Source organism: Pieris rapae, chromosome 18 (genome assembly GCF_905147795.1).
Source record: "Pieris rapae chromosome 18, ilPieRapa1.1, whole genome shotgun sequence".
Lineage (NCBI taxonomy): Eukaryota > Metazoa > Arthropoda > Insecta > Lepidoptera > Pieridae > Pieris > Pieris rapae.
The window spans coordinates 2095316-2123083 of NC_059526.1; the positions used below are offsets into that span (position 1 = coordinate 2095316).

Here is a 27768-nt window from a genome sequence, read left to right on the forward strand (position 1 = left end):
ATATATATTTTAAATGAATATTCTGTGTCAAATGAATAGTGTTTTATTAATGTATATCGATATAAAACCGTAAAATTCCTCCTAACTACGTGGCCAGCTCTATAAAGCTGCAAGGCGTTTCCTAATGTTCTCTTCTCCCATCTCATCCGCCCTCTATATTCTCCAGTTCTAACATTTTATCCTTTTCGTGAGGATCCGCTTCCCCGGTTAGATCTTTGATACCTTTAAAATGGCATTCAATTTCATATAGTGTCTTTCCTTTCGTTTCTGGTAGTAGGAAAAATAAAAACACCCCGCAAATGGCAATACTCAATCCATAGACACAAAACGTTCCACTAACTCCAATTTGCCTGAACGATGTTGGGGCTGTTTTTACAACCACAAAGAACATGATAGATAAAAACATACCGGATATTCCGCTTCCCAAAGACCTGTAGGCTAACGGAAATATTTCTCCAGCAATAGCCCAGGGGATAGGTAAAATTCCCAATGTTTTGCCAAAAATATATATCAATGTTGGAATAACTGGGGTCCACTTATACTGTTCTGGTATATAGCCATAGTCCCTTAAATATAGAAGCAAGGATGTCGTAAGTAGGGCGGCGACGCTGATGTAAATACCCATAAAGAGAACAGTTCTTCGGTTAAGCTTATTAACAACAAAACAAGAGAGAACGGCTGTAGCAAATCTAACCATATCCACCATCAACATACTTGTATACGATTCTATACCGCCTCCCGTTACTTCATCCATCATTGGGACTGTATAAGACGGCACCACAGTCATACCAGATATTTGGAACAGTATAAACATATACATCATTATCACAGTCGGTTTGTAGAACTCTGGCTTCCTACATATCTCTATAAAGGTTTTCAGTTTGGACACTTTCTTCGATGAGGCAGTGCATTTTCTTTGACTTTCGAGCAATACATCTAGCTCCTTTTGGGAATCTTCATCGCAGCCTCTGAGCCAGCGGAAAGACTTTTTACATGCCTCAAATTTGCCTCTTGAAGCTAGGTATGGTGGCGTCTCTGGGACTATCGAGATCAATAGAAGTGATATGGCGTAACAGCTTCCACAGGCCAAAGCAGCAGCTCTCCAGTATAAAAGGGTGCCAAAGACATGAGCAGCCAACATTCCAGTTGCAAATGAGAAGGCGATTGTTGCAAGGAAAGCTCCACGATGCTTCGGCGCAGAGTACTCGGCAATTGAGACTGGTGCCGCTGCCGCTTGTATGCCCATGCCAAATCCCTGAAAAAGATTGATTTTTTATTAGAGATTTTTAAAAGAATAAAGATTATTAGCCAGGTAGCTTCAATAGGTGACTTTCTGTCTACGTGCACATTTAACATTCGCTCGAACGGTGAAGGAAAACGTCGTGAAGATACCGGCTTTTGACCCAAAATGTCGACGGCGTGTGTCAGCTGATCACGTACTTCCCTATTAGATTGATAAATGATCACGAAGCAGATACATAAATCTGAGGCCCGGACCTAAGCACCAGTGTTTTTTTAATGAATAGATATGTAAGATACGATATAAGTACATAGCAGAGGCTTTGAAATGTTTCTGTACAAAATTTTGTGAATCTTTTTTTGTCGTATAACAGCTAAGATAATCGAGAGCAGCTCTAGGAAAAACAAGAACGTGTGTTGTGAAGCTGACCGAGGAAGACTTCCAAACATCAAGGTGATGCTGATAAAATTGAATTAATGCGGTTTTAAAACGACGCAAGAGGGATTAACAAACTACTCCAGTACGCCACACTACAGCCTCCATAGTAGGTACACTTTGTAGAATACCCGTCTCTCCGTTATTTTTTAAGACCAAAATAAAGCTAGGCTATATATATGCATAGCATTTACGTATTTGCGGACGGCATATATTTTCGTAGCCACACATTAGTTCTTGTTTGTATAACTTGTTTCTTTTCTTTTTTGTCATGTATGGCCTTGTGCGGGTAATAAATAAAATAAGCCTTCAAGCGGAGTTTGGAATTTCATATACATATTTCATTCGTGACTCAGTTTATAGTACACATGCGCATAGTATGGGGCGTCCGTAGGAATAATTGTTTCGGAAAAGAACACTTAAGAATCATCTTCCCTTAAAATAATCTGTGGGAAAACACAATCTTCACAACTTTAAATCGACCAGGCAATTAGAATTTACTACTAAAGTAAGCCAGTGGTATGAGCATTTTTATTGTCCTTTAGAGTTTAGCCACCCCGGTTGATAAAATCACGACCTTGACTGTCCGACCTGACACACAAGAATAGATTTTGACCAATTAGATGAAGTGTTTATCGTGTTGCTTTAGAAGTTAATACCATTTCCATACATGATTATAATGTCCACGAAATAATAAATGATAGCATGGTGTTAAATTAAAATCAACCTTATTAAACGAATAACTGTCATTATTATTATATATAACGTTGAGGACAATTCAAATAATTTAGAATCTTAATTAAGAAGGCAATCACAAGATGAAAATAAAAAAAATTGCTGGCTGGCTGGTCCGTAAAATAATAATGAATAAAGTGTAAAGTAAAAATGTTAGATAAACAAATGTGGCACTAGAACCTCTTTAGGTCTGGGTCTCAGATTTCTAAATCTGTTTCATGATCATTTTTCGATCTAATAGGCAAGTAGGTGATCAACCTCCTGTACTCGACACGCCATCGACTTCGGGTCTAACACGTCGATTTCTTCACGATGTTTTCCTTCACCGGTCGGGCGAATGTTAAATACGCACATAGAAAGAAATTCCTTTGCTGCACAGCTGGGGATCGAACCTACGACCTCAGGAATCGAAACGTTAGAACTAAGCGCTGATTAGTTTATTACAAGCAAAGATACGCTGCTTTAAAATAATCAAGAATGTCAATAAACGTTATGATAGTGACACTTAAAGATAATACAGGTTTTTAACCTGTATAAACAATTGACAATACAGTAATTGCAAATAAATCTATCATAAACTATTATGTAATCAAAATTAACAGAATACAAACATGTATGACGTATCTGTCCATTGTTATTGGAATGTAAACGAAACTTTTTTTCACATGGCGTTGAAATTTTTTTGTTTATTGACTGTTTTAAGACGAAAATATCACTGAGTTTAATTGTCATTGGTGAAAAGACGAGTTGTATTGTGTATCTATGATAGGACTGGGGATGCTGTTGACTGGTTTAAGTGACCTGCATACGATCTATGCATATGATTCATATGCATAAATAAACTTTGATTATAAAAAAGATTTCTTTAGAACGCTTATAGTCTGCATATATATCGAACCAACTATTTAATTACCTGTAAAGAGCGACTCATGAGCAGCACAACAGGATCCTTGGCAGTGACCAGAAGGGCCCAGCCACACAACGATGGTAAAGTGCTCAGCTGGTTGGTAAGACGACGTCCCAACTTCTGGAGGCAGAAAGGCGCTACAACTATTCCAGAAATTAGGGCCAGCCCCAAGATCGACGCTGGAAAGCCAAATTGTAAGCTTAATTAAAATATTTATTATAGAAAATATATATTCATAATAAACAAATAATTTTTTATTAGACAAAACGGCAAACAGGAGGCTCATCTGATGTTAAGTGACACCGCTCATGTCCATGCCAAGGCACACTCGGGAGCCCTCAATGAAAGAGGCTCCCGAGTGTGTTGCCGGCCTTTTAACAGTTGGTTCTTTTCTTGAAGGACCCTAAGTCGAATTATCAATCAAGGTCAACTCCTCTACAAACAATGAATAAACTAAATACTAATAAATTCAGGCAAAACAAATTACATTTTACATTTAAATTTCCACAAATATGGCGATGTATATAGGTAAGGTATAAAACACATATATACCTACAAGTGAACTCGTGAAAGCAAGTTGCAGAGAATTGTTAGTATGCACGTACAATGTAGTACATTCACCCAGTATTCATAGGCCAAAAGGTGAGGAATTGATTTCAAAATCGCAAATCACTTTAGTTATTTCTGCTTTTGGGTAATTATTCGCCCGAAAAAGAACGCTTTGAGTATTTTCGATTGACTATTTGACTGAATTAATCAAAAATGTTCTGTTTCCTTCAGCTTAAACCGTTTTAGTGAATTTTAATATATGTACTTATATAACCTTTGAACAACAAGGACCACTGTAACGGACTCTCTCTTCTTTTTAGTCGGTTAACATAAATATGATATGGATATGTTTATTTTGAAATATAAGATACATGTATCACTTAATCCACATCCTTATTCATCGGCAAAGACAGAGGGTGTGGGCCGAGAGAAATAGCCGGCGTAAAAAACTCTCGGTACTATTTTAAAATAGCAAATCATCAAGCAACACTTATTTTAAAACAAATATGTATAGCAAATGAATTAGAAGTAGTCGGTGTAGCACTAGTCCTAGGCCCTTTTGCCAACTAGATAATCGTTATAGTAAGCCTTTTTACACAGCTTTTCTTTAATACATTTCTTAAATTTATTAAAATGCAGATATATAAGTACCTCTGAGATTATGTTAAAGAAAAGTATCCCTTTTCGCTATAAATAGTCTAAATCCTAATAGTCTAGTACGGGAAAATTGCAGCCTGCGTTTGTTCCGAGTATTAACATTGTGCGTATGTTCTATTCTAGTAAACTTATCACTATTTTTGTATACATATATAATATTTTCATAAATATATTGCGAAGGAAAGGTAAGTATATTAATTTCCTTAAATTTATCTCTCAAATATTCCCTAGAATTTAAATTATAGATTAGCACGAATAGCCCTCTTCTGTAGGATGAAAATATTTTTGTACATCTGCCGCGTAACCGTATTAAACCATAAGTCATTAAGCTGTGAAAGTAACTAAAATAAACACGTCTATATCATCACATCACATCAGTTAGTGTGCGAATTTTTTTACCATTGATACACCGTTGAAATTTAAACAAATGATTGTTACGTGACTTATCATTACTTAAATTGTTAGCTAAGTACCATAGATTTAGTTGAACAATAGTGCAAGCAAATAGTCCTTCACGTCAAATTACGATAAATTAATACCTACCGTATAAAGTTCCATTTATGTAATGGAGTTGTTGACTCACTGTTCTTATATTTTCCATCACCATTGTATTCCTATACATATTCGAACATAGGAAAACATTGTATATAAAACGTTTGTATAAAAAAGATATCGTGAGGACTGGCACTGGCATGTTGAAAAAAAAAAGGTTTGACCAAGGTTTTATGGTCTATTAAAACGACAGAAGATTCATCCCTGTCTGCCATCTTAAATTTTGGAAACATTGGGCTAGTTTCTTTTATATTAGCTTGAACCTTTATAAACTTTAAAACTAATTATAGTTTAGACTGTAAGATATCTTTAAGAATAAAACTAATAAACTTAGAAGAGCTTTCTCGACCAAGATTTACCTAGCCATGAACTTTTTGAAGTTATACTTCTTTTGGATTGTGAGTGATAAAAATGATGAGAGTGAATTTTTACGATGCGCGCGCACACCAACATCTAAATTCGACAGCGTAAAGTTAGGTCTAGGTGGCATGGAAATCGATAACTATGTTCAAGTTGTATATTCTAGTATTTTTATATTTAGAACACGTGTTTCGTAACAGTACAATTAAACATTATGAATAAATAAATATTATTTTGGTGTTTTCAAATCAATTTCATATACGACGGTGATAGTATTTACTAATAATTTATTTATTTAAATAAAATCTTTTTGATTAATTTTAATATTTATCACTACTGCATTTTAGTTGTTTTTTGTAACGTGTACAAAGGTACACACTATTTTTTTCTATTTATCCATAGAAAAGCCTTTGTTATTCAATAAATAAATAATTTATTTGCAACGTGGAACATTTAGATCGAACAATTATAAAAATCCGCACAATCAGCCATATAAAAACAAAGCAATGCTTAATTTTTATGAATTCTTAACATAACATATGTCAGCGAAGTAACAAATGCTATTTAATTTATTACAAAAGACATAGAAAACACAGGAAATTGGTTATTTTACATAATAACATTGTTAAAATATGGTCTTTCAGAGGATTTTACTCTTTAACTAAGAGTAACCTACCGATCCAAGATTCATGATCCGGCGACAAACGTAACGCAGAGTCAGGTTGTCGTAGCTGCTCCAGCAGTACTCCTGGATATGCTATATTTGCTCCAGTACCAATCATGTACATAACTACTCCGCTCACTGCTAGGGCCTGAAACACGTTGTATAATCTTCATTAAAATAAAAATGTGTTTATTCATTTGACAACGAACAATTTCAAATTTTCATGTGATTCGATTTTCATTTGGGAATTCTTCTAAGTAAACAAAAATACCTGTGTCAGGGTTCCCAGCTCTTTCATAACAAACTTAATTATGAATGACTTGGATCGATGACGTTTCATTACTTGCCTAGCCTGTTGACTGTTAATTTAATTTTACTTCCACTATCTGCCCACTCTCAAACGAAACTTCAAACTGTCAATATGGCGTCGGCAAACCACAACTTTGATGGTGTTTTCCAAAGTTAAAAAACAACAAATAAAATAGTCTACTGACAAAAATAATGTGAATTTCAATCAAGCAATATTTTCATTCAGGCCGTTAGTTAAACGGCGCCGTGTAGTTAAAAGGCTTGGCCGTTAATTAAACGGTTAATTAAGCTATTTGGCTGCGACATATACATAAATTATGTTGATAAAAGACAAGTCACGTACGAATATTTATATGTTGTATATATGTACATTATAATATTTCAATGTGAACATAATTTGATATAAAAGACAAAGGAGTACTTTAGTTAAAAGAGTGTAATTTGTAATTTACTTTTATTATTTTGCTGTATTTTACTTTATATTGTAATTACAATTAAACTACGGATAAGCAACAATAATCGAAACATAGTGTTTCTAGATAATAAAACACTTGGAACACTTAATATTATCTGTATTATTATGTAAGGTTGACCTAGAAATAAATATTAATGTCCCAGTGACAGAACTTTGGGACCAACTACGTAGACGGTTGCAAAGCTTTCCAAGGAAACGTTTTTGAACTGTTTCAATGAAATGAAACCAGAAATGTGACCCGATTACAGCAACATAAAAAAATACGACGTTTTTTGTTACTGTACTAGATAAACTATATAATTCTACACCAAAAATTTATTTATAATTAATAAAATCAGGCTTATTTGCTCGTTTTTTTTATTTATTTAATATATTAGATGATCTCGTTTCTGCTTTTTATGTTTACCATATTAAAATTATACAAGCCGCCTTTAGATTTATCACAGATTAAGTAGAAACACACCTGTCTTAAAAAAGGGGATACGCGTTGTCTCTGGCATTTCCCGCCATCGGCCAAGGTGTTTTCTAACATTTTTTCGATCATCGCTGACATACGGCTACTGCTACGGCAGCATTCCCTTGTCAGTGAACGGGCAATCTAAAAAAAGTAATATATTTTAACATATTAACGCATAACACATATATTACACACAATATCAAGTATATACTAGAAATTAATCAATCAATCAATAACACAATGTATTTTTCCGTTTCACGAAGAGATCGTGTACATTTCGTTCATTGTAACAAAAATAGAGAAATTGTGAAATATCACCGTTCCCTCCTTTGAGAGGATTGTCCATTAGGTCTATTCCTCACATGGCCTCAGAGGATAACCCCTGGGGAGATTGTTTGTTCGTACATAAATTATAACGTTTTTAAATTTCTACCTATTCCGAGAAAACGGCAAAACGGCCCCGGACAAAAACAAACTACTCAAAACTGTAATGTTGGAGCGTAATGTTTGAATTATAAATAAGTTCTCTATTAAACGCTGCTTTTCAATTGAGTGATTGATATTCTACAATCAGATTGATTGAATGTTATTATTATTCATTCATGGGCGATTTCAATGTAGAAATATTACGAATTTAAATTCACATAATATACAGATAGCTAGTGTTTAAACTAGAATTATATGAAAATGTTTATTCGAAAGAATTTACGAAATCGGTTTTTAACGCACGGTCCAACGTACCCGTAATAAAAAAATATTAATTTACACAGTAGCGTACTATATCTTGCCTCACTTCCACCTAAAAATCTAAAACTCGAATTCGTGACGTTAAATCGTAAAAATAAATAGGTATTTTACAAAATTTTTACCGTAATGTAATGACCAGCTAGGCCAGAAGAAGATTTAATTTAATTAATTCTAAGATTCTTACGGGTAGGATGCATAATCCGGATATAATGGAGAGGCTGGGTCTACGGGTACCAGATAGAAACCTGAGACTTACGTCTAAACTTTTGGATGTACCGCGCCAACTTGATTGGCAAAGCGCCACTCACGCGCAATACGGATAGTGAACAGAGTTTCTTTTGAGGTAGACCTATTTGTTTGTACACTGGCTGAGTAGCTCACAAGAGTTGCTAGCTATATTGTTAGTTATGGATAGATAGATTTAGGAATATAAGTTTAATTTTTTAATGTTTTTATCTAGAATAGTTGGTGTGGGATTTTGGAATTCTATCGTATTAGTCATTACTGTTAAGATAGGAAAATGTAGTGATAAATAAATAAATGTTTAATTATAATTGATATATTTAGACTAGCATACCACATCTACCTTTCAAGCGTCCAGATTTTATTTTTTTATAAGAATGTCTTAATCATCTTACTTTGCTGAATAGTGATACAAATACGGGTTGACTCCAATTTTTCTAGATTTTTCCACGAGCCGAAACGGCACAAATTAATTCAGTTTCGAAAGATATTAAGAGATAAAGTGCCGATAAAGTGAAGACAAGTGATATAGTACTAAAAAATATAAAAAATAAAAATACGTTTATTTTGGAATATAAGATCATCATGGTATCAATTATTCCACGTATGAAGTGTGCGTAATAAGTATGATTAGTACTTATATAGTATTTTGTGGCATTGATTTATCCAGAAATATACCCTTGACGAGATCTATGGTAATTTTTATCTGATCCCCTAGCTAGCAACAATATATTATGATTTGCTTAAATAAGTCTAATTGAACGTGTTACTATTTCTATATTTGCCGATATTAAATCCAAAACAAAAAAAATTGTAAAAGGTCCGCCCTGATTTAAAAGCCTAAACCTGAGCCCTGGATAGAATTTACTAGAGGCCCCATGCTGGCTTATCCGGCAGTGCACAATGATAATTTGTAAAATTGTTTAATGATGATGCCTTTCTTGCAGTGTGTTGTATAATGATCACATTAAATTTACTAACAAAGTGCCTCCAATTATTATTAGAAATCCAATTATTATGAGAAAGACTTAATTAATTATTAAAGCGTAGTTTAAAGTACATATACGAGCCAAAGCTATACATTTCGCTCACTCATGCTTTCTTAGTTTTATAACTAAATGATTGGAGTCATGTCCCGAGAGTATAGCCTGACGTAGGCAACTCTTCAACTGTTAGATTGCATTCATTCAATAATATTCCATTGTTCTACGCGAGGGGTATAGAGTAAAACTAAAATCCTCTATGATATAAAGCAACTCGATGACCCAGGAACCATAAAGTACAGATAATAAAAAAGTTAGGCATTTTACATTTTTATAACATAGAATACAATTGTATGTTACTTGGCTTATAATATAAGTTGCAGTATTACTAATTGTGAATAATGGTTTGTGAAGCCGAACTATGGAGCGAAGTGACTTGTGATAGATTAATTTGACTAGTTAATTATACTGAAATACATACAACTATAAATAGGTGAAATAATATATGAATTGAAGATATACCTAAATTAAAAAATTGATCACTTTTTCGCGTAAATACAATCCATTTACAAAATCGACAACACCCCAATCAAACAAATAAAACTAGTATAAGGCCTTGGAATCTTTTAAGATGAAAAAATCGTTGACATAACAGCTAAAGCATATATAAAAATAAAAACATAAATTGTATATATAGCTTTATTTTGTAAAAGTCTGTGTCTTTAGTTTTAAACAGTATCAAAGTTTCAATAGCTAATAATTCTTGCAAATATTATAATTTAGACTAATTAGTATGTCAATGGAGTCAGCAAGACTTATCATTTTTGCCCGATATTATTAATGTCAGAATTATTTTCTGTCGTTAATTTCTATCAGAATTCCTACAATGTATGCGACAAGATATTCGCAATTGTTCCATGTGTGTTTGTTTAATGTTAAATTTCAGTTTTATTTTAACTTTTTTCTTTTTGTCTATAAATGTACTTACTTATGTTTTCTGTTTCATATTTTATTATTTATCTATGTAATATATTTTGGCTTTATATATTGTCTACATGTTTTGTTTTAGAATATAGTTAGTTAGTTGTAAGATTGTACAACACATATAACGTTCTTTGTACAATGACTATTTAATAGTTGCGTAATGTTTTACAACTTTAATTATATTTTTAATTTTAAACGTTCCATTGAATTTATTAACAATAGACAACTCACTAGCAAGCACATGAATTAAATAAAAGTGCCAATAACAAACTGTCCTCAAAATATTTGTTTCCGTTTTTGGAATATTTTTCATTGTTCTTCGTGATTTTATAAGTGAATTAATTTTGTAAAATAAAATAATTAAATATTTCCTTTTTGTAATGTTAGAAAGGCTACTGCCACTTGCTGTAACTGTAGGCTTTGACTTACGTCATAACGGACGCTAGGAGAAATCGTGTCATGATGGATGCACAGAACAAGTTTCATAATCCTTCCGTGACACAACTTACACTTGACATTTTGATTTATAGCGCGAAATATATAAACAAGCTAAAACCTTAGCGAAATTTTTATAAGTTTAATATTACATTATACATATTTCTTTCTTTTTCGACTGTATAGTATTGGTTTAGTACTGTAATTATATAATTTAGTGAATAAATATATATATGAAGTCTATTTGTACATAAAGGTATTCGAATCATGTTTATTCGTGCTTTTGCATTATACGTTTAGATATTATACATTTACTATGGGCCATAAATCGATAAAACTATAAAATCCCGACTGAAGTAGGAATACGCTTCGGATGGATCACATTCACTGTCAACTTGAATTTCCAAGGCAAAATATAATGCAGCCCAAAGCATCATCGCAGACGTAAAAGTCAAGGTCAAGAAACTTCTGGGGAACAAATACGACCTTAAGACATGAAAATGGGACAGCTAACCATTGTTGAAGCTTAACTTTTGTATATAAACTTATTATTTATATATATCTGAAACCAGATGATAGAGAGACATGTATTAGGCACTGATGGACAATTTTTGAAAATTATATTATATACTACAAAATGAGACTCTCCTAGGTTTTGTAATTAAATAATTATATTATTGTTAGTATTATCTTTTATTACATGGCTTTTACAAATTTAAAGAAAACACTTTTTTACCGGATTGAAGCTATGTATTATTTTGAACTTATAATTATTTAATATAATTTTAAATTTATCCGACGTTTCGCGTGCTATACAGCGTGCGTGGTCACGGTGACATTTTTATTATCTATATAAACAAACTAAGATCAAGTGCTTTCAGACTCTCACCATTAAGTTTGTTCCTAAGAGTTCCTTTATGAAATAAATCTAGTTGTTATATGTATTCTAGACTGCATTTAATAGTATAAATACTTAGTAATTTGATCACCTACTTTATTGCATGAGAATAGTAGACGTACTAAGTACAATTATGATATGTATGTGTGAGTATATGATGTCATGGAAAACATTGTATGGAAGTGTCAGTGCCAAATATAATAAACTATCAAATAAAACAATATCTATGTGATTTCTAAAAAAGTTATAATAGAAAGAGCTGTGTTTTTATATAATGGAAGACGACTTAAATATGTATTAATTTTACGATATTTAAAACAATTAGCCAGGAAATCATGAGTCATATTTTACGGTGACAGAAAACTTCATCCATAATGCAACCGATAAAACCAAAAATCATCACAGAAATTTCTATTGCAGTCCCATTGGGTCACATATACTAAAATTGTAATAAGAAAAATTATTTAAAATATATTTGCTAACACAACTATATTAATGAGGTTTGAAGACTTTTATAAGGAATATTCATTGTGCTCTTTGCATTGCCCTTAGAATGACCTTAAGGGCAAAGTCACCTTCAAAGTATACCAAACCTTCAAGTATATGTAAAAACTGCTTCATTATGGTTATTTGTGAACCCACGCAATTCACATCCCATATTTATATGGCTGAAGTGATTTCAAATGTCAACTGAATACACTTAAATAATTTAGGCGAAGCAAAAGTAACGTAGAAAGGATACATTCAATATTTTTGTAAATTTCACTTAAGTATTTTTAAAGATTATATGAGTAATCTAAGCAATAATGAATGTTGCTTACTCTGGCTGTTTTGTATGGTAGTTTGTTTCTATTTAATTTAAAAAAATATTTACGACATGTTATCAAAATGGACCAAGAGTTCGACTGACGAACATAAAGAAAAATGCTCCAGACAGAGAGAGATGGAACCAATTGGAGAAGGCCAATACTCTATAAGAGTAATTATAAAAAAATATATATAATTATTATTAATTTAACAATTTTATAACATAAAATATCGACATACTTATTAGTGATTCCACGGGAACTAACAAATATTAATTTACTACTTTTTAAAATTATTAAAAGCGATTGTTGGAGACAAGTAGACTCTCATAAGTCAGTCCTAATAGTAGATTTTCATACGCCTTTTAAATGGGTGTTTCATACAAAATCCAGACGCACTATGTGTATATGCCTAATAACCTAGCTAGCACTTACTTCAGCTTTCACTACAATTAAGTTTAGCTGTTTTTACCCCAGCTACATTGAATATGCGAAATATCTAAAGTCTTGTAAAATTGCAATAGAAAATAGAGAAAGTGCCATACAACATCGGTAAATATAACATATTTGTTTTTTTTTGCTTCATACTTTTAATAATAAATGGTTCTTTGTAGGCCACCTGTGGTTGACATGCCGATCTTTGATCTTATACATGAAGGTTTTACACGGTGTAATGCGTTGATGAACCAGTATCGCGCCCATTCTGCCTACGACTCAAAGACACGACTTACGACTTCAAACATTTTGTACATAATACAGAAAAACAATTATCAGGTCTATTTAAATTTACCAAAAGAATTGTATTTGTATTTCTTTTATAAATGTGTTAATTAATGATTTTCCTGTCTCAATAAGTGACTAACAAGCGGAAATTACAAGAAAAGTTTTTGTTAAGAATGGGTTTTTTATTAAAAAATAAGGAAATTTGTTTTTAATTGTATTTTTAATATTTTAGATTGGCTTTGACAGATCGGTCCAAAGATGTTTCAAAGAGATTTTAGGGGGTTTTCAAAACACAAGTACATACGCAAATTTAAGTTATAATTGGTAAGATTGAGTTGGAGCTTATGACTTCTAAAATAATGCAACGTATCCTTCGTTTCATAAGACCCATTTCAAGATCGGCCAATCTAAGGCCAAAAAGACTAAAACCTCTTTAATTTTTTCCAGAAAGAGTATGAAATATCTTCTAAATAAATTTACCTCCTTCAATTAAAATGTTTAAAATCCAGGGTAAAAGGCGTGGTAAAGCAAAAAGTCTTGATAACGTTAGGAAGTGGTTTTGCGACTGCAGAAGAGTTGCTTCATCTGACACAGGACAAGACACGCTTTGAGACTGACGGGCACCTCCAGTAAAGATCTTTTAGAAAAAAAATAGTGTGATATTTGTATTTTGATGTACTGAGGCAACTGGATTTAGCGTTCTTCAATAAAAGAGAGTATCAATTCTTAAAAGTCCGGCACTGCAAGCCCTCTTGCAATGTAAGTCCATTGCAATATCACTTCAGGTGAGGCTCCTGCCTGTTTGTCCTTTGTTATTTAAAAAAGCTTGTATTAAGTTTGTCTACCAATTTAGATTAACTTTTTTGCTTTATATATCCAGAATATGTATTTAGAACAATACAAGGGATTCTGTGATTTATTAGAAATTATATTAGCAGAGATTAATTAGCGATACATAAATGATTCTTTATGTATTAAATTAATTGAACTTTAATATTGAATTTTGAATTAAAAATTATATTTATATTTTTTATTTATATTTTTATAGTTAATATGGGTACCAATTCTTATGTTATATTAAGCCATTATTGAGCAATGTACAAAAAAATATAACAGTGGTTAAATTGACTCATTTTGAATGCAAAAATTTTACGGTTAGAAGATCAAAATAGTCGGAAGCACGTTATCGCTGCGATAAGAAGTTTTAACCATTATTGTGTATCGTTATTTGTACCGAACTTAATTTTGAACCAACTAAATTAATATTAATGTAAAACATTTTTCTTTCAAAAACTATATATTTATTAAACTATAATTTTTGATAGTATAAGTTACAATCTATCTGTTTTAAAATACATAACAATTTCGATAGGCATATATTTTAAAAAACAATTCCAATTTCAGTTTTTAATAGTAATTATATAAGCAAATACTTCCCGATTCGCTTAACAATGCGGATTAGATGCCAGATGGACAGAAACGTTTTTTTTTAATTGTTCAGCCAAACATAAATATGCTGTTATATCCGCGATGAATTCAAAGTATCTACTATGACCATTCAATTAGGACATTTATTTTTATTTATTAAATTAAGCATATATGTTACATCTGAAACTACAATATGTATTAACTTATACATATAAATAATTCAGCAATTCAAAGAAATGTCTTAGAAACAAATTAAGTCCTAAAATAGGATTTACATTTAGTTATCCGTCTATCATTAATTCCCATGGGAAATTCTAATTCAAAGATGGGAAATCCACACAGTAGTATGCTTTTAATATGCTATATCGCGTTTTTATTATATGTAATCTAAGTCTCTTATATCAACCTTTGACTTTAACAGCTCAGATTAAATGATATTATAAATAAACCTTCCTTCAAAATTAAAAAATTAGATTCGAATCAAAATTAAATCACGTATTAACCTTTGCTTTGATTAAACTGCACAATAAATACTTACGTTTATTGAAACATTACACAAACAGCGAACCTCTAATGCGAGTGGTTCAAACCGTACTGAAATCCAACAAAAACGTGTTTGTATGGTCCCCACGTGTGCGAATCAAGCGCGAAAATATTATGTATTAAAATGATCCGTACATTACAATTATGTAAGTCAGTGGATAATGAACACAAATAGATGCAATAGAAGTTCATTAAATTACGGATGTTTATAAAAAATCCCATGGTTGATCTTTTAAAAGTAGTATAAGAAAACAAAAGACGATTGTATAGCCGGATTTTACAATTGATTCGCTGTGATTGGCGCAGAATGTTCGCGTTATTTTGTAGCAGATCTGAAGGTCAACGCCCTGAAGTTAATTAAAAACCTATGAGCGTAAGGTGGTTGCAAACTCGCTTTAATTTTAGATTGATCTGTCATGTTGTGTTCTAGTGTTTAATATGGATTTTGTTGTAGACAGTGGTACCCTAAAATCAAGTCTTAAAGAAAGCCACTGTGCGACCGTCGAGAAAATACTATTTAATACTGCCTTAATACGGAAACGTATCAAACTGAGGGTTTTCAAGGAATTTTAATACAAGTTCATTAAATTATATTTCCGATAAAATTAAACAGGTTTTTCTGATGTAATTTTTTTATTACATTATTGACATTTGCAAGATGTTTTGAACATTTTGTGTGTATACTGCTAAAGACAGACTCAACTAAAATACGTTGTGTAGTATGAAAAGTCATGAAAGGTTATACACGAACAATATATGTAATAGTAAAGTAACAAAAGATGTTTCTATTGTGAACTTTAGAAGCGATTCGTAAACGCATTTGGAAATTGAACGGAATGAACCTCGTTTATCGAGTATCAAAAGCAGAAATTATCATAGCTCGAATTCTTATATAAGGTGGGTCTCAAGAGCTGTTCAAAAATTGGGTAAGCTAAGAAAACCCACTCGTTTATCCTGCTTTTTTATATTGTGGTCGGAGAGTAGATGTAGTAAGACTACAATCTGACGGAGTACAACATCTCTATTATAATATATATTATAAGAAATGTTTATCAATACATATTATAAAACAAAGTCGCTTTCTCTGTCCCTATGTCCCTCTAAATTGCCCCTGTAAATGTACTGTTATTTTTGAGGTTTCTAATGTGATGTCGTAAATAATTACATTTTTTCCGCTTACATTACAAACGCAGGCTGAACCCTATGAGTTTTAAATATGAATGGATCCCTACTCATCGGCAAAGAAGACAGAGGGTGGAGGCCGAGAAAAATAGCTGGCGTAAAAAACTCTCGGTACTCTTTTCAAATAGCAAACGAGCAAACCACACTTATTTTAAAACAAATAACGCAAATTAATTAGAAGTAACCCGCCTAGTAGTAGACCCTTTTATTATATTTCTTTTAATACAGCCTACGACCAACATCGCCGCGTTGTTCGCCTTTGCAAAGTCCTTTCACAAGTCACGAACCTACAAATCACATACACGTGATCTGGCTTGTACCAAATCCTCTGCCAATGTTAGTTATTTTATGAAGAAGCATCTCCAATCACTGTGAACGTATAAATATCACTTTGACGGATATACAAATGATATTTTTTTACCTTTAAATCCCTTTCAATCAATAAGTAAACATTTTAACCTTGTTTAACGCGTAATTTATATGTTTACATAACTAATTAATGTAAGAATGAATCCAATAAGTCGTTTTTAGGCTCTGACGCGCGTGTCCGGCCTTTTATAGATTGATACACTCTTATCTTGAAATAGTACCGTGAACTAGTTCGGAAATATTTCAGTGGGTAGCTGATTCCTTATTAAACCAGCTACCCATTGAAATATTTGTTTCGTTCGTTATTTTTATGTAAAAACAACCTTTAATGTGGCACAACTGAGTGTACATGCTCTGTTGTGGAAAGACGAATGCGGGTGGAATTCGAATTTTGCCACGTCGACCGTTGATGATGAACCACAGTTGCAGAACGCACTCTCGAGTCCTCTGGCATTGAGTGTCCATTTATCACATAACATAATCACTTAACTATCAATTGGTGAAATTTCAGCCTGTTCCCGATGCCCTATGCCAGTTCTATAAAAAAAAAATTGTAGACACGTATTTGATCAGCTTTCTGTGTGGCACATGTCCTCGATTTTTGGGCTAAGAAATGCCGATTTCCACACGATTTGTTATTCACCGTAGGAGTAATTGCGTACACAGTAAGAAAATTCCTTTGGTACACAGCCATGATTCGAACGCGTAGCCTCAGCAAGATCTACACGCTACAGCCACTAAACTGCTCTGGTGAATAGGTGTCTGTTATGTAATATATAGGATCTAATTATTATTTTAATTTTGTAGTCGAAAAAAGGTAGTCCACATTTTCATATCAAAAACATTCATAACTTTCTAATAACGAATTATAATTAACTTAAAGGTCTAAGAAATAATATAGACAAGAATCAGGAAATAGGTCCTAGTCCTAGTATAATAGAAAGTGGCTTGGAACTTTGAACTTTCTAGATAACTGTAGGACATATATAGGTTGTAAATTTTAGCAGCACATTTTTTTTTGTTTTGCTGTTTATTACGAAAGTTTCCTTTATGTAAAATTGTTATATCCAATATTTAAGGTACGTACTTCATGTCCCGTAATACCCCTGTGGGATATGGGGCAGACAAACTTCTCTGTCTGTTTCATTGGTCATTCCTTATAGCTCACACAGCCTAACACATACCGTAAAACGTTGATTCATAGTGCCAAGTCTCAGGAAAACATCTGAAGATATGCCGGATTCCTAACGATGTTTTTCTGTACCTTACAAGCAATGAATTGTGTATGTCGAAACTATATCCATAAGGCAATCATATTTTTTTTGCTCAATGGCAAGTGCCAACAAAGCCAATGTAAAGAGTAAAATAAAATAAGATTAATTTCTTTTTGTGTAAAATCTAATCAATTAAACAAAGATTTTTGATATTAATTTTTATTAAATACCTTAATAATACAGTATTTACTTATTACTAAAATATATCAACGGGATTTTTGGTTCTTAACGGAAACTTCACAATACACAACACAATATAATAAATAATTGTCTTGACTAGTTTTAACTTTAATTAGCTTTTTGTATAATTTTTTTTTATATCTTAAATGTTTAGGTATAAATGTCATAAAATACTTTCTATTAGAATAAAAGTGTATATTAAAAAGACGTATAAACTGTTCTCTGTATTTATAAAAATACGATGTTAAGTATATATTTTCAACAGTTACAATTTAAAATTGGCCTGAGTTATGTAAGGTCCTATTAAGGAACATTTATCTGAGTAGTTATTTTAAGTTCAGTTTACATAAATAAACTTTAAACTAAATATAACATTGAAAAATAACAATAATCATTTTAAAACATCTTATAAAAAAAGCTTAAAGATAAAGATAATTTGATGCATCGTAGGTCAGAATCAGACCAAAACAAGGTTTTTATCATGTGCCGCGCAACGTTCAATAAACTGAGAGACACTGTGTCAATTACAAAAGCTTTTTCTGCTTTTCTTCGCAAGATAATTTCTTCCATTCTCTATGGTTTATAATTGTTAAAATAATTTAATTTAAAAATTAAATTAAACATTAACAAATGACCTTAATAATCTGTGTAACCGCGCGTTGTCTGTCCAACTCCATCTAGCGACACCGGTCTGTAGTAATTTTGCATTTCCCCCCAACCTCTTGGCGCTACATTGAAATTGGGCCCACTGACAAGCGGTAAACGCGGGCTTTTTGGTGAAGCGTAGACATCATTCAACTTTGTGGGTGCCATTGGTACTGGAATTTCTACATTTTCGAGTTTAATAATAGGCGATGTAACTGGAAAAGGTTCCATTTTTGGTATATTTGAAGTATGTTTTAGCGCTGATTTCGGGTAAGTTTTTTGGTTACGCAAACTAGATGGCGGGCGGTATGGCGTGTCATGGTTGGCGACCGGAGTTGGTGTTTGTGAAGTATTTGATGTGTTTCTTCCTGAAATTGATAATAGAAAATGTTAGAATAATATCAAATAATAATTTTTATTGTTATTACATTGCGTCTTCAGTCCATGACATATTAAGATTAAGCAAGGATAAGTAAGTAACATTAGATTACAGGCCTATTTAAACATTAATTAAAAACAATTTAATTTATACTTAATGTGTTTGCAGAAACTGCGGAAATTGTAAACTGATTCCGATTTATTTTTTTTTAAAGTGGTAAGGAATGCGAATCGCGTATACTTAATACATTTTTGCCATTACCTCGTCCCTCATGAACCCATTTGACAGAACGCTTCTTCCGATTGACATACATGCTCTGCCCCTTGGACATTTGGTTACTGGAATCAGATAAGGACTTGGAGATGGCTCTCGCGAGGTCCATCTGTTCCCTTACCGTCGGATGAACACCTGGCACGTAGAAGGCTGATGATGCGAAGGTTTTTTCTGGAATTATCAGGTAAAAAAAGAAAGATCACATTTCGTTTCAAGAGATATTAGTTAGTTATACTTGTGATTAAATGTTTTTTGCCAACATATAATATTCTGTTTGTGAGAATGAAGCTTTATTTATTGACCTACCTATAAGTATATTTAAGACCTTGTGAAATACAATAAATCTTGTTTAATTAATAACATGACCTCAATAACAAAAAGTGGAGTCAGCAGTGAACTTGGTCCTAGTTTGATAAGAATTCGATAAGATAATACGGCATTGACCACGTTTTGCGTGTACGCAGTATCAGCAGTTCGGTTATAATAAAACAATTTTTATCCTTTGTCCTATGCATACAGCTGAAATATATTTTGTCCGAACTAGCTTATCTCACGAACGGCTGGTTCGAAATGAATAATTCATTTAGGGTTTGATAGTCCATTTATTATTGAAATAACGAAAATACAATATTTGTTCATAAGTTCTTTATTGAAATCGCTGTTAAGATTTCTATAGTAGGCTCGACTGTGTATTTCAAACATATAATCGTAAAATGTTAGGAGTTAGAAACGTTTCTAAGTATACAACATTAGAATGGCGCTTTGCCAAATGCACAAACATTATATGTATTCAGAATTAGCTATTATATTCGTTCGGATAATTTCATGATTTTCTTATAAAAACTCCGAGTTTTATTCTATGTAGTACTATTAAGTTAATGTACTTTAGGGACGTCTTTCCTTATTGACACATAATTAAGGTACTTGCAAAATATATAATTTTAAATGCCTCATTAGAAAATGTAGACTCTAGTGCAGTACCAATTTGCGTTTTGTTTGTAGAACAGGGGTAAACCTAGACCTCATAGGTAGACCTGATGTTAAGTGATACCACCACGGATACTTTCAGTGCCAGAGGGCCTCTTAAAACGTTGCCGGCCTCTGAAAAATTGATATGCTCTTTTTGTAAAGGACTAAGTCCAATTAATTCAGATATACTTGATTTAGCAGCCGGTTCCACAAAGTGGTGGTGCGCGGAAAAAACTGCTTTAAAAAACGCTCAGTTGTGGAACAAAATAGATTTTTTTACATGGAAAAAACATTATACCTGGTAACAACTTTAAGCAAAGGCTTAGTGTACGATATGACTTAAAGATTAAATGCGGATTTAACATTATTATTGCATCAACAAAAACGGAAATGACGTCATCCACATGAGCCACTTCACGAGTCCGTTCAAACATGTCTGCCATGTTGTCTGTTTGTTCGAGATCAATTGGGATTAAGAAACTTGCAGTGTCAAAAACTCAAAAAGGAAAGCTTAAGCTAAGGAAGTGTCCAAACATTTAATTACTTTTCATTTAATGTTAAATAACTTCATTGTTTTAATGAAAATGGGAGTACCAAATTTTTTAATATGGCTAGCTATAAAGTAAAATAAAGTTGGTCTAAGTAAGTTTACTAGTTTTAATAGATACAAATAAAATGTAATATTTAATTAATTACATATCTACTTTACTCGACGTCTTGATTGCTTTACAGCCTATATTTATTTCCGTACAGCCATTTATATCCGTAAAGGTTTTATATTAAAATATTACTTACCGAATTTGCGGTCTTTCTTAATGATATGCTCTTCAGCATCAGCCGCTGGAGTGAAGATCTTGTTTAGATCGACCTCCTTGTCTCCCACGATGACTGGTTTGTTATCTAGGTCGTCCTGGAAGTTGTAAAAGAGAGATTACCTACTATTTTTTATTGTGAATATTATGACAGTAAAAATAGCGGTTTGCCGGTAATGATTACAGTTTTCTTTACGAATAACAAACATTAATTTTAAATTACTTGGATATATATTAATACCTTCTAATTGAAATTAAAAAAAAGCCTAATCGTGGTATGGTTTATGTATAAATGTAATGATAATGTATTCTGTATGGGACATGCAAGTTGCAATTTCATTCTGACTTTAGAAATTTAACAACATTATAACAAAATCCGATTTTAGTCGGATTTTCTAAGTGAGAGATTTCAGTCTTTCGGTGCTGTTACAAATCAATCAAGAGAATAGACTTAGCGTCCTTATTTCAATTAAGGCTTTTTAATCTATATTTAGAAGTATAAGATAACTAGATAAAAAAAGATTTGGAGTCGTTAGTTTGTTAGTACATATAAGTCGCAAAGTTAAAATATAGATATCCTTCACATGCATTTAAAAGAAAATTGAACCGTTAATCTGGGGCACAATCTGTTTGGCATTAGCAAACATCACAGTTTCTTTTGAGATATATTTTCTTTTTAATGAACAGATAATATTACATGCATTCATTAGCATAACATAACACTAAGTCTGAAATGTGAAAAAGTGTTCGTAAAGTATACGTCTCTAGCTATAACGCATAATTATTTACACTCTCCCGTGAATATTTACAAAATGATTTTAACATTATTTGTCTTACAAGCGGCTCTTCTGGAAGTTGTATGGAGGGATCCTGGATCACTTCGACGTCATTCTGTATATTCAAATAATTATTTTAATTTAGGAGATTGTTGTGGAAAAGACGGTTTACTCGATTGCGCTAATATAACGAATAACTCTAAAATTTATCGAAGGGTGACAAATATATCTCCTAAATATAGTGATACCAAACAAGAATAATGAAATTTGATAACTTTTTTTATGGGTTTAGTTATTGTCCAATTATCTAGTATTTTTCTATCCCATTTTAATATTGGGATGTAGTCTATTCCGTAAATTACTTGGCAAATGAAGTTGCTTCAACTTATTAAAAAAAAGGGCTAAAGTTGCTTATTATTATTCACGATTTATAATAAGATCGATAATATTTTATTTGTTTGCTTTTCAGATATATTTGCAAGAATGCTACTGTTATTTCATTTGATGTTTAACAATACGATTCCAAAACAGATCCATCTACATACATAATAAATAACTAGTTTTTGGCCCAAACCCAACAGACACGATGTTTTGGAGCAAACTGTGTCTTTTTGTTTTGGAATGGGGACGAATCGAGCGTTGAATGATCAATGAGTGAAATCTCAACACATTTCCTGACAAGTTTCAAAATTATTCTATCTATCTATAATGAATAGTAATTATAAATAGAATTTCTGAAATATCTTTTAAAAAAGAGGGTACTATTTAAAAAAATATTCACAAATAAAATAATTTAAACCGATTTATTATGTATTTGTAAGAAACATTACATTAAATTATTCTCAAAAACAATATTTATACGTTTACTTAGAAGAATTCGAAAACACTTCAGACAGTAACTGGTAAAAGTTCACAATTGTTTTGCTTCGTACTTGAAAACCGGGGTCATTGAATTTGAACTTTTAAAATATTATTTTTAACCGTGTTGGCGTCAGTTACTCGGGTTCGATGTCCGGCAGATTAAAATTCAGATCACTGCCGCATCAAGCGCAGTTTAAATAAAACAGGTGCTCTTTCGCGACATTTTGATACTAGAAATAATTAAGAAAATCACCAGCTGTTAAATTACAATAATTAATTTCTGCAATAAATTTTAATGGATTTGACTTGGTTTAAAGATGCACTATATAAATGTATGAATAACGTTTATTTCAGAGAAATAAGTTGAAATGTTACATGGAGCCATGTCTGCTTCTCATCAATTGATATGTCTTTAAATAAAAGTAGATTTGGGTTTTCTACGCAGCAAAATAACGTGATGATAAATTCACCAACATTGCAAATATTTCTTTTATTTTATATTTTATATTTAATATTTTTTATATTTAACTTATAGCAGATAGAGTTTTTTGATTTTCTAAATCAGTCTAGAATCTTTCTAGACTAGAAGAGGTGAGTGACATGACCTACACCTGTAGGATTTTGATACGGTGCCAAGGTTTACAATAATTAATCAGATATCTATTTTTATTGATTTAACCAAAGGTAATCTGTTTAAAACTACTACGATGATATCATAACTTTTAAATTTTCTAATAATACCTGCGCCGCTATACTTATTAAATTTTTATTCTTAAAACTCTTAGCTTGTATAATTTTACACACCTCAAATGTAAAACAATTTTAAACATTGGCTTGGTACAATTATAACAAAACAGAAGCATTGTTATGTACTCTAATATAATTTTTCCCTTAATCCATCCTTTCATGCACACTTTCGCTTAGATTTGTTTCGTCTTCTTCTTCACACACAGTTACACAGTCATCATAATATATTTATATACTTATTGATTATTTTTACAGTACCCTCGTTTTTAAAAACAATTGTGTTGGTTACCATTGTTGAAACTTTGTAAATTTAAAGAAGAGCGAAACTTCCCTGTCACACACTTACTATACTTACTAGGGAGACCTCAATCTGAATTCTATTGTACAAAGCCAGACAAATGAAGAATTTTAAATTTTGAACTTATTACTATAGACATTCTTTTCTTTCCCATTACTGAAGGTTCTCTCTTTATGATTAACCCCGTTAATTAGATAAAACTACGTTAAAGAACCAGAAGTCCTGTTGAAGTTACTTTAAATAATAAATACTAATTGACTTACATTGTTTATATATTCAAAGAAATGTACGTTTTTATCGACGGCTAGATTCAAATTTTGTGTTTACAGTGTCAGATATATCATTTTACTACTTTTATCTTATTCTAAAATCTCTTTTTGATATCAAAGAGAATAGTTAATTACCACTGTATCACATCCGCCTACTATAACATATAAAGTATGGACTATAAACTATTGTCTATGGCTTCAAGGTTCTTCTATTTTAACTAGACCTGGAGATACGCCAGGAGTAGTTGCAATCGTAATAAGTTATAGTTTTATATGACCAATAGTCACGACCGAATCTTTGATGTAAAAATTGTTTATTAAGACAATAGTCTTCCACGTATTTCATTGTAGATTTTTCATGATTCATAACATCTTAGGTCATCATAATTTATGCTTTTGTAGTTAGTGGTGTTTCTTTATTTAGCTTATCTATAACGTCATATTAAAATAATACTCATAAGCCTACTTACTTTAAAATACGTTTATTATTATACGTTAAAGTTAAACGTTAAAATATTTTTTGGCAATATACATACGATATGTTAAAGAGCCCAATATGCCTCCTTGCGCCACACCCGGTTAGAAGCTTAGCACTAATTGGAATAAATTAACTTACCCAACTTACAGGAAACAACTTATAACTGAGGTTGGTAAGGAATTCCTTCTTTTGAGGATCAAACATATCCGATGGCTTAAATCCACGCTTCGTAATGAGGGTGCTGTTGACACTGGAGGAGCTTTTGACATCGTCGAAAGCGTCCTTGTGGACCACTCGATCGTTGATTTTGTGGATACTTGACATTTTGTTGGAGGAAAATTGACTCTCACTAATTGTCATCATCTTCACTGTTTTAAATATCTATATTATAAACACTTTAGTTTTTCTCACTATTAATGACTTCGCTTTGACACTACAATGTTACCAACTGACGTCAATGTAAGACACATAGACATGACAAAATTTTCATGTATGAGCCAAAAAATGTAATGCCATGTAAAAGTGAATTCTTTTTAAATCAGAATAGAGATGGTTTTCCTTTCAAAAGAATGAAGCTCAAGATAAATCGAGACTTAAAAATTTAGATCACTTACTACTTAAAATTTTTAAGCTAAACGATTGCAAGGCAAGATGATCTGTAATGTGAATAAAATAAAGTGTAAAATCTCGTGTACTATTTTAAACAGAAATAGCACAAAAACCGTTGCCAGGCGAATTATTTCATGTTCTGTTTACGAAGTCGAGAAACACTGTAATAGCATTTTTATTGACGTTTTAACAATATTCCAGATCAAATTGTTGCAAAGGTATAAATCTAACTTGCACACAAAAAGATAGATAGAAATCTAAATCTAGAAGATAGAAATCTTTAAAACTATGCAGGTTATAGCAATAACATTAACTAATTATCAGCGAGTATTATATGTGGTCTGTATAATATTATGAATAATGGACAACTGGATAATAAATGACTAGTTAAAGGAATCCCCAAGAACAAATCTTCAAAAGTTTTGTCAACGTTTCCTACCAGTAATCGTTTTAAAAATCCCTTAAAATTGTATAGCTAAATAACGTAATGAATAAAAATTATATTTTTAACGTCATAATGCCAAATCAACGAAAGTGAATTATTCGTCAGATGGTAAGGCCAAAGCCCACGCGACACAATCACAAGACACAACAAAAACACTGTACATTAAAAACGATGTGTGTTTGACGCGAGGAGTTTTCTGACTAACTAAAATAAGTCTCACCGGATTGCATAATGCGCAGAAAAGCTTCATGTGTTGTAGGGTGACTGAGGTTTAATGGTTTTTCCAGACAGTTTAATTTTTGGGTTTATGCAAACTATACTGACATCTAAAATCTTACAAATTACAGCGATAAAGTATAGTCTGAATGACGTTAACAAAGTTAACCGAAGTAAAAAGAGATTTTTACGCACGCTTTTTTCTCGGCCTACACCCTCTGTCTTCTTTGCCGATTAGTAGGGATGCCTAGAGGTTCAAATTTAATGACGTGGAATAAGTGATCCCTTTCTATCTTAGGTTCCATGATAAATATATTTAATTTTTTAAAATATTATTTAATTTTTATTTTAGTTATTCTCACTTCTCTTCATCTTCTACTGGCCAGTCAGTGAGTATCTGCCACACCCCTTGGGTTAGAGTAACACAACAACGTTCCTCAATAAAACTATTCTCCTGTGATTTCAAATAAAATTTAAAGGAAGTCGATGCCAGATCGATGGTCAAACAGCAACCAAACGATTGGAGAATTATAAATTAAATTTTTGTGTATAAAACAGTGACAATATAATTTACGAATTCATTCGGCTTATTTGACAGCACAGATCAGTTGATATCAGGATTATCCCACAAGAATCGTAATTATGGACGCACTAGCTGACGATCAGTTGCCAGAGTCTAAATTAGTACTCCACAACTCCGCCCGCCCGTTTCGCTGTTTCGCCATCGAAACACCAACTGTTCAGCCTCCTCCTATTTACACATTCGCTGAAATACTTAGTATCGATCAACGAAACAACCAATTTGTTCCACTTATTGGATTTGGTTTGTCGATAATAATATCACAACCGAATGAAAAAAAATATAGCATCGTTAGAACGTTAATATCAAAGATTTAAGATTATAATTGTTTATAATATTTTCGCTTCCTGATCTACATTACCTGTAAGGCCATCAGATGCACTCGGCCAATGCAATGTTTAATGTATGCTGAAGCATCTATCAAGGCTCTAACTGAAATTTAACTACATGGCTTAAAAAGAGTAGGTATTTCGAATATATTCTTCCTAAATCCGTAGCGACCTGATGCGTTTTGGTCATTATTGGACTTGAGCTTGCATCATAAGCACACCCCACATACACCATATACCATCACACAACACAGCCGAATTTGGTATGACTTAGTTGTATGTATTTAATAATTTCTCTTGTTTGTTTTCTGTAGTTAATGTTTGAACCTTTTTGTATATATGTTTTATGAACTCCATCTTTGGCTTTTTTCTCAATATAATTATTTTTGTAAAATATAGTTTAATTAATCTTACATATTGTAAACTGTGTGTCACTAAGGGCTGAAACCCGCAATTATCAATGTAAAAGGCGTACAATTCGAATTAAAAAAAACCGATTATTTAATAAAAATAACAATGTTAGATAACGAACCAGATAACTTAATTTTATTACAGTTTTACATAATATATTAAATTATGAAAATAGAAAAATAAATCTATTCAACAAATACTAATTGAATGTTTGCAAATACCTGAACTAGATTTGAGTTGGAATTCTCTAATCAACACAATTAACGAGTCAAATAAAATTCAGGGTCAATGAGCAAATGTTTAGTATAATACGAAATGTTTTGTTAAAAACCGAAATCTAGTGTTATAAACGGGGTAGGATTCAAATGAAAAGATCATTAACCCAAAAATAGGGTGATAAATGATTATATCTAAGTAAGACGAAGCATATAAAAATGTGTTACTTTTTATTTTTATATATGTACTAGCGGATCCGACAGACGTTGTCCTGTCTACACGTCTTTACTTACAAAATTTCAATTTTTAATAAGCCATTT

The 27768-nt window shown here is 32.0% G+C and overlaps 2 protein-coding genes across 13 annotated transcripts; both read right to left on the minus strand.

Moving 5' to 3' along the window:
* Nucleotides 1–7: 7 nt before the first annotated feature.
* LOC111004298 (facilitated trehalose transporter Tret1) lies at nucleotides 8–15201 on the minus strand. The gene is made up of 5 exons (XM_022275284.2): nucleotides 15126–15201; nucleotides 7347–7481; nucleotides 6112–6247; nucleotides 3324–3496; nucleotides 8–1255 (listed from the first exon to the last, which is right to left on the minus strand). Exons 2-5 carry the CDS (start codon nucleotides 7434–7436, stop codon nucleotides 143–145), a joined length of 1512 nt encoding a protein of 503 aa, XP_022130976.2. The 5' UTR covers nucleotides 7437–7481; nucleotides 15126–15201; the 3' UTR covers nucleotides 8–142.
* Nucleotides 15202–18098: 2897 nt separating this feature from the next.
* LOC111004292 lies at nucleotides 18099–25909 on the minus strand. Of its 12 annotated transcripts, none has more exons than XM_022275273.2 (6): nucleotides 25858–25909; nucleotides 24781–25075; nucleotides 22051–22104; nucleotides 21197–21311; nucleotides 19421–19603; nucleotides 18099–19148 (listed from the first exon to the last, which is right to left on the minus strand). In XM_022275273.2, exons 2-6 carry the CDS (start codon nucleotides 25003–25005, stop codon nucleotides 18772–18774), a joined length of 954 nt encoding a protein of 317 aa, XP_022130965.1. In that variant the 5' UTR covers nucleotides 25006–25075; nucleotides 25858–25909; the 3' UTR covers nucleotides 18099–18771. The 12 variants fall into 12 exon arrangements, with proteins under 12 accessions (XP_022130965.1, XP_022130964.1, XP_022130963.1 ...); XM_022275272.2 differs by having other exon boundaries at nucleotides 25691–25908; XM_022275271.2 differs by having other exon boundaries at nucleotides 24781–25090; nucleotides 25691–25908.
* Nucleotides 25910–27768: the final 1859 nt, after the last annotated feature.

Excerpts from the sequence above, each read along its gene's own strand:
- LOC111004298 (XM_022275284.2), bottom strand. The coding sequence starts at position 7,436 with ATGTCAGCGATGATCGAAAAAATGTTAGAAAACACCTTGGCCGATGGC. Across the intron at positions 6,248-7,346 it reads TATCCCCTTTTTTAAGACAG|GCCCTAGCAGTGAGCGGAGT; the intron begins GTGTGTTTCTAC and ends AACGTGTTTCAG. Across the intron at positions 3,497-6,111 it reads GGATCATGAATCTTGGATCG|CGTCGATCTTGGGGCTGGCC; the intron begins GTAGGTTACTCT and ends TTGGCTTTCCAG.
- LOC111004292 (XM_022275273.2), bottom strand. The coding sequence starts at position 25,005 with ATGATGACAATTAGTGAGAGTCAATTTTCCTCCAACAAAATGTCAAGT. Across the intron at positions 22,105-24,780 it reads AGTTGTTTCCTGTAAGTTGG|AATGACGTCGAAGTGATCCA; the intron begins GTAAGTTAATTT and ends TTGAATATACAG. Across the intron at positions 19,604-21,196 it reads TAAGAAAGACCGCAAATTCG|AAAAAACCTTCGCATCATCA; the intron begins GTAAGTAATATT and ends TGATAATTCCAG.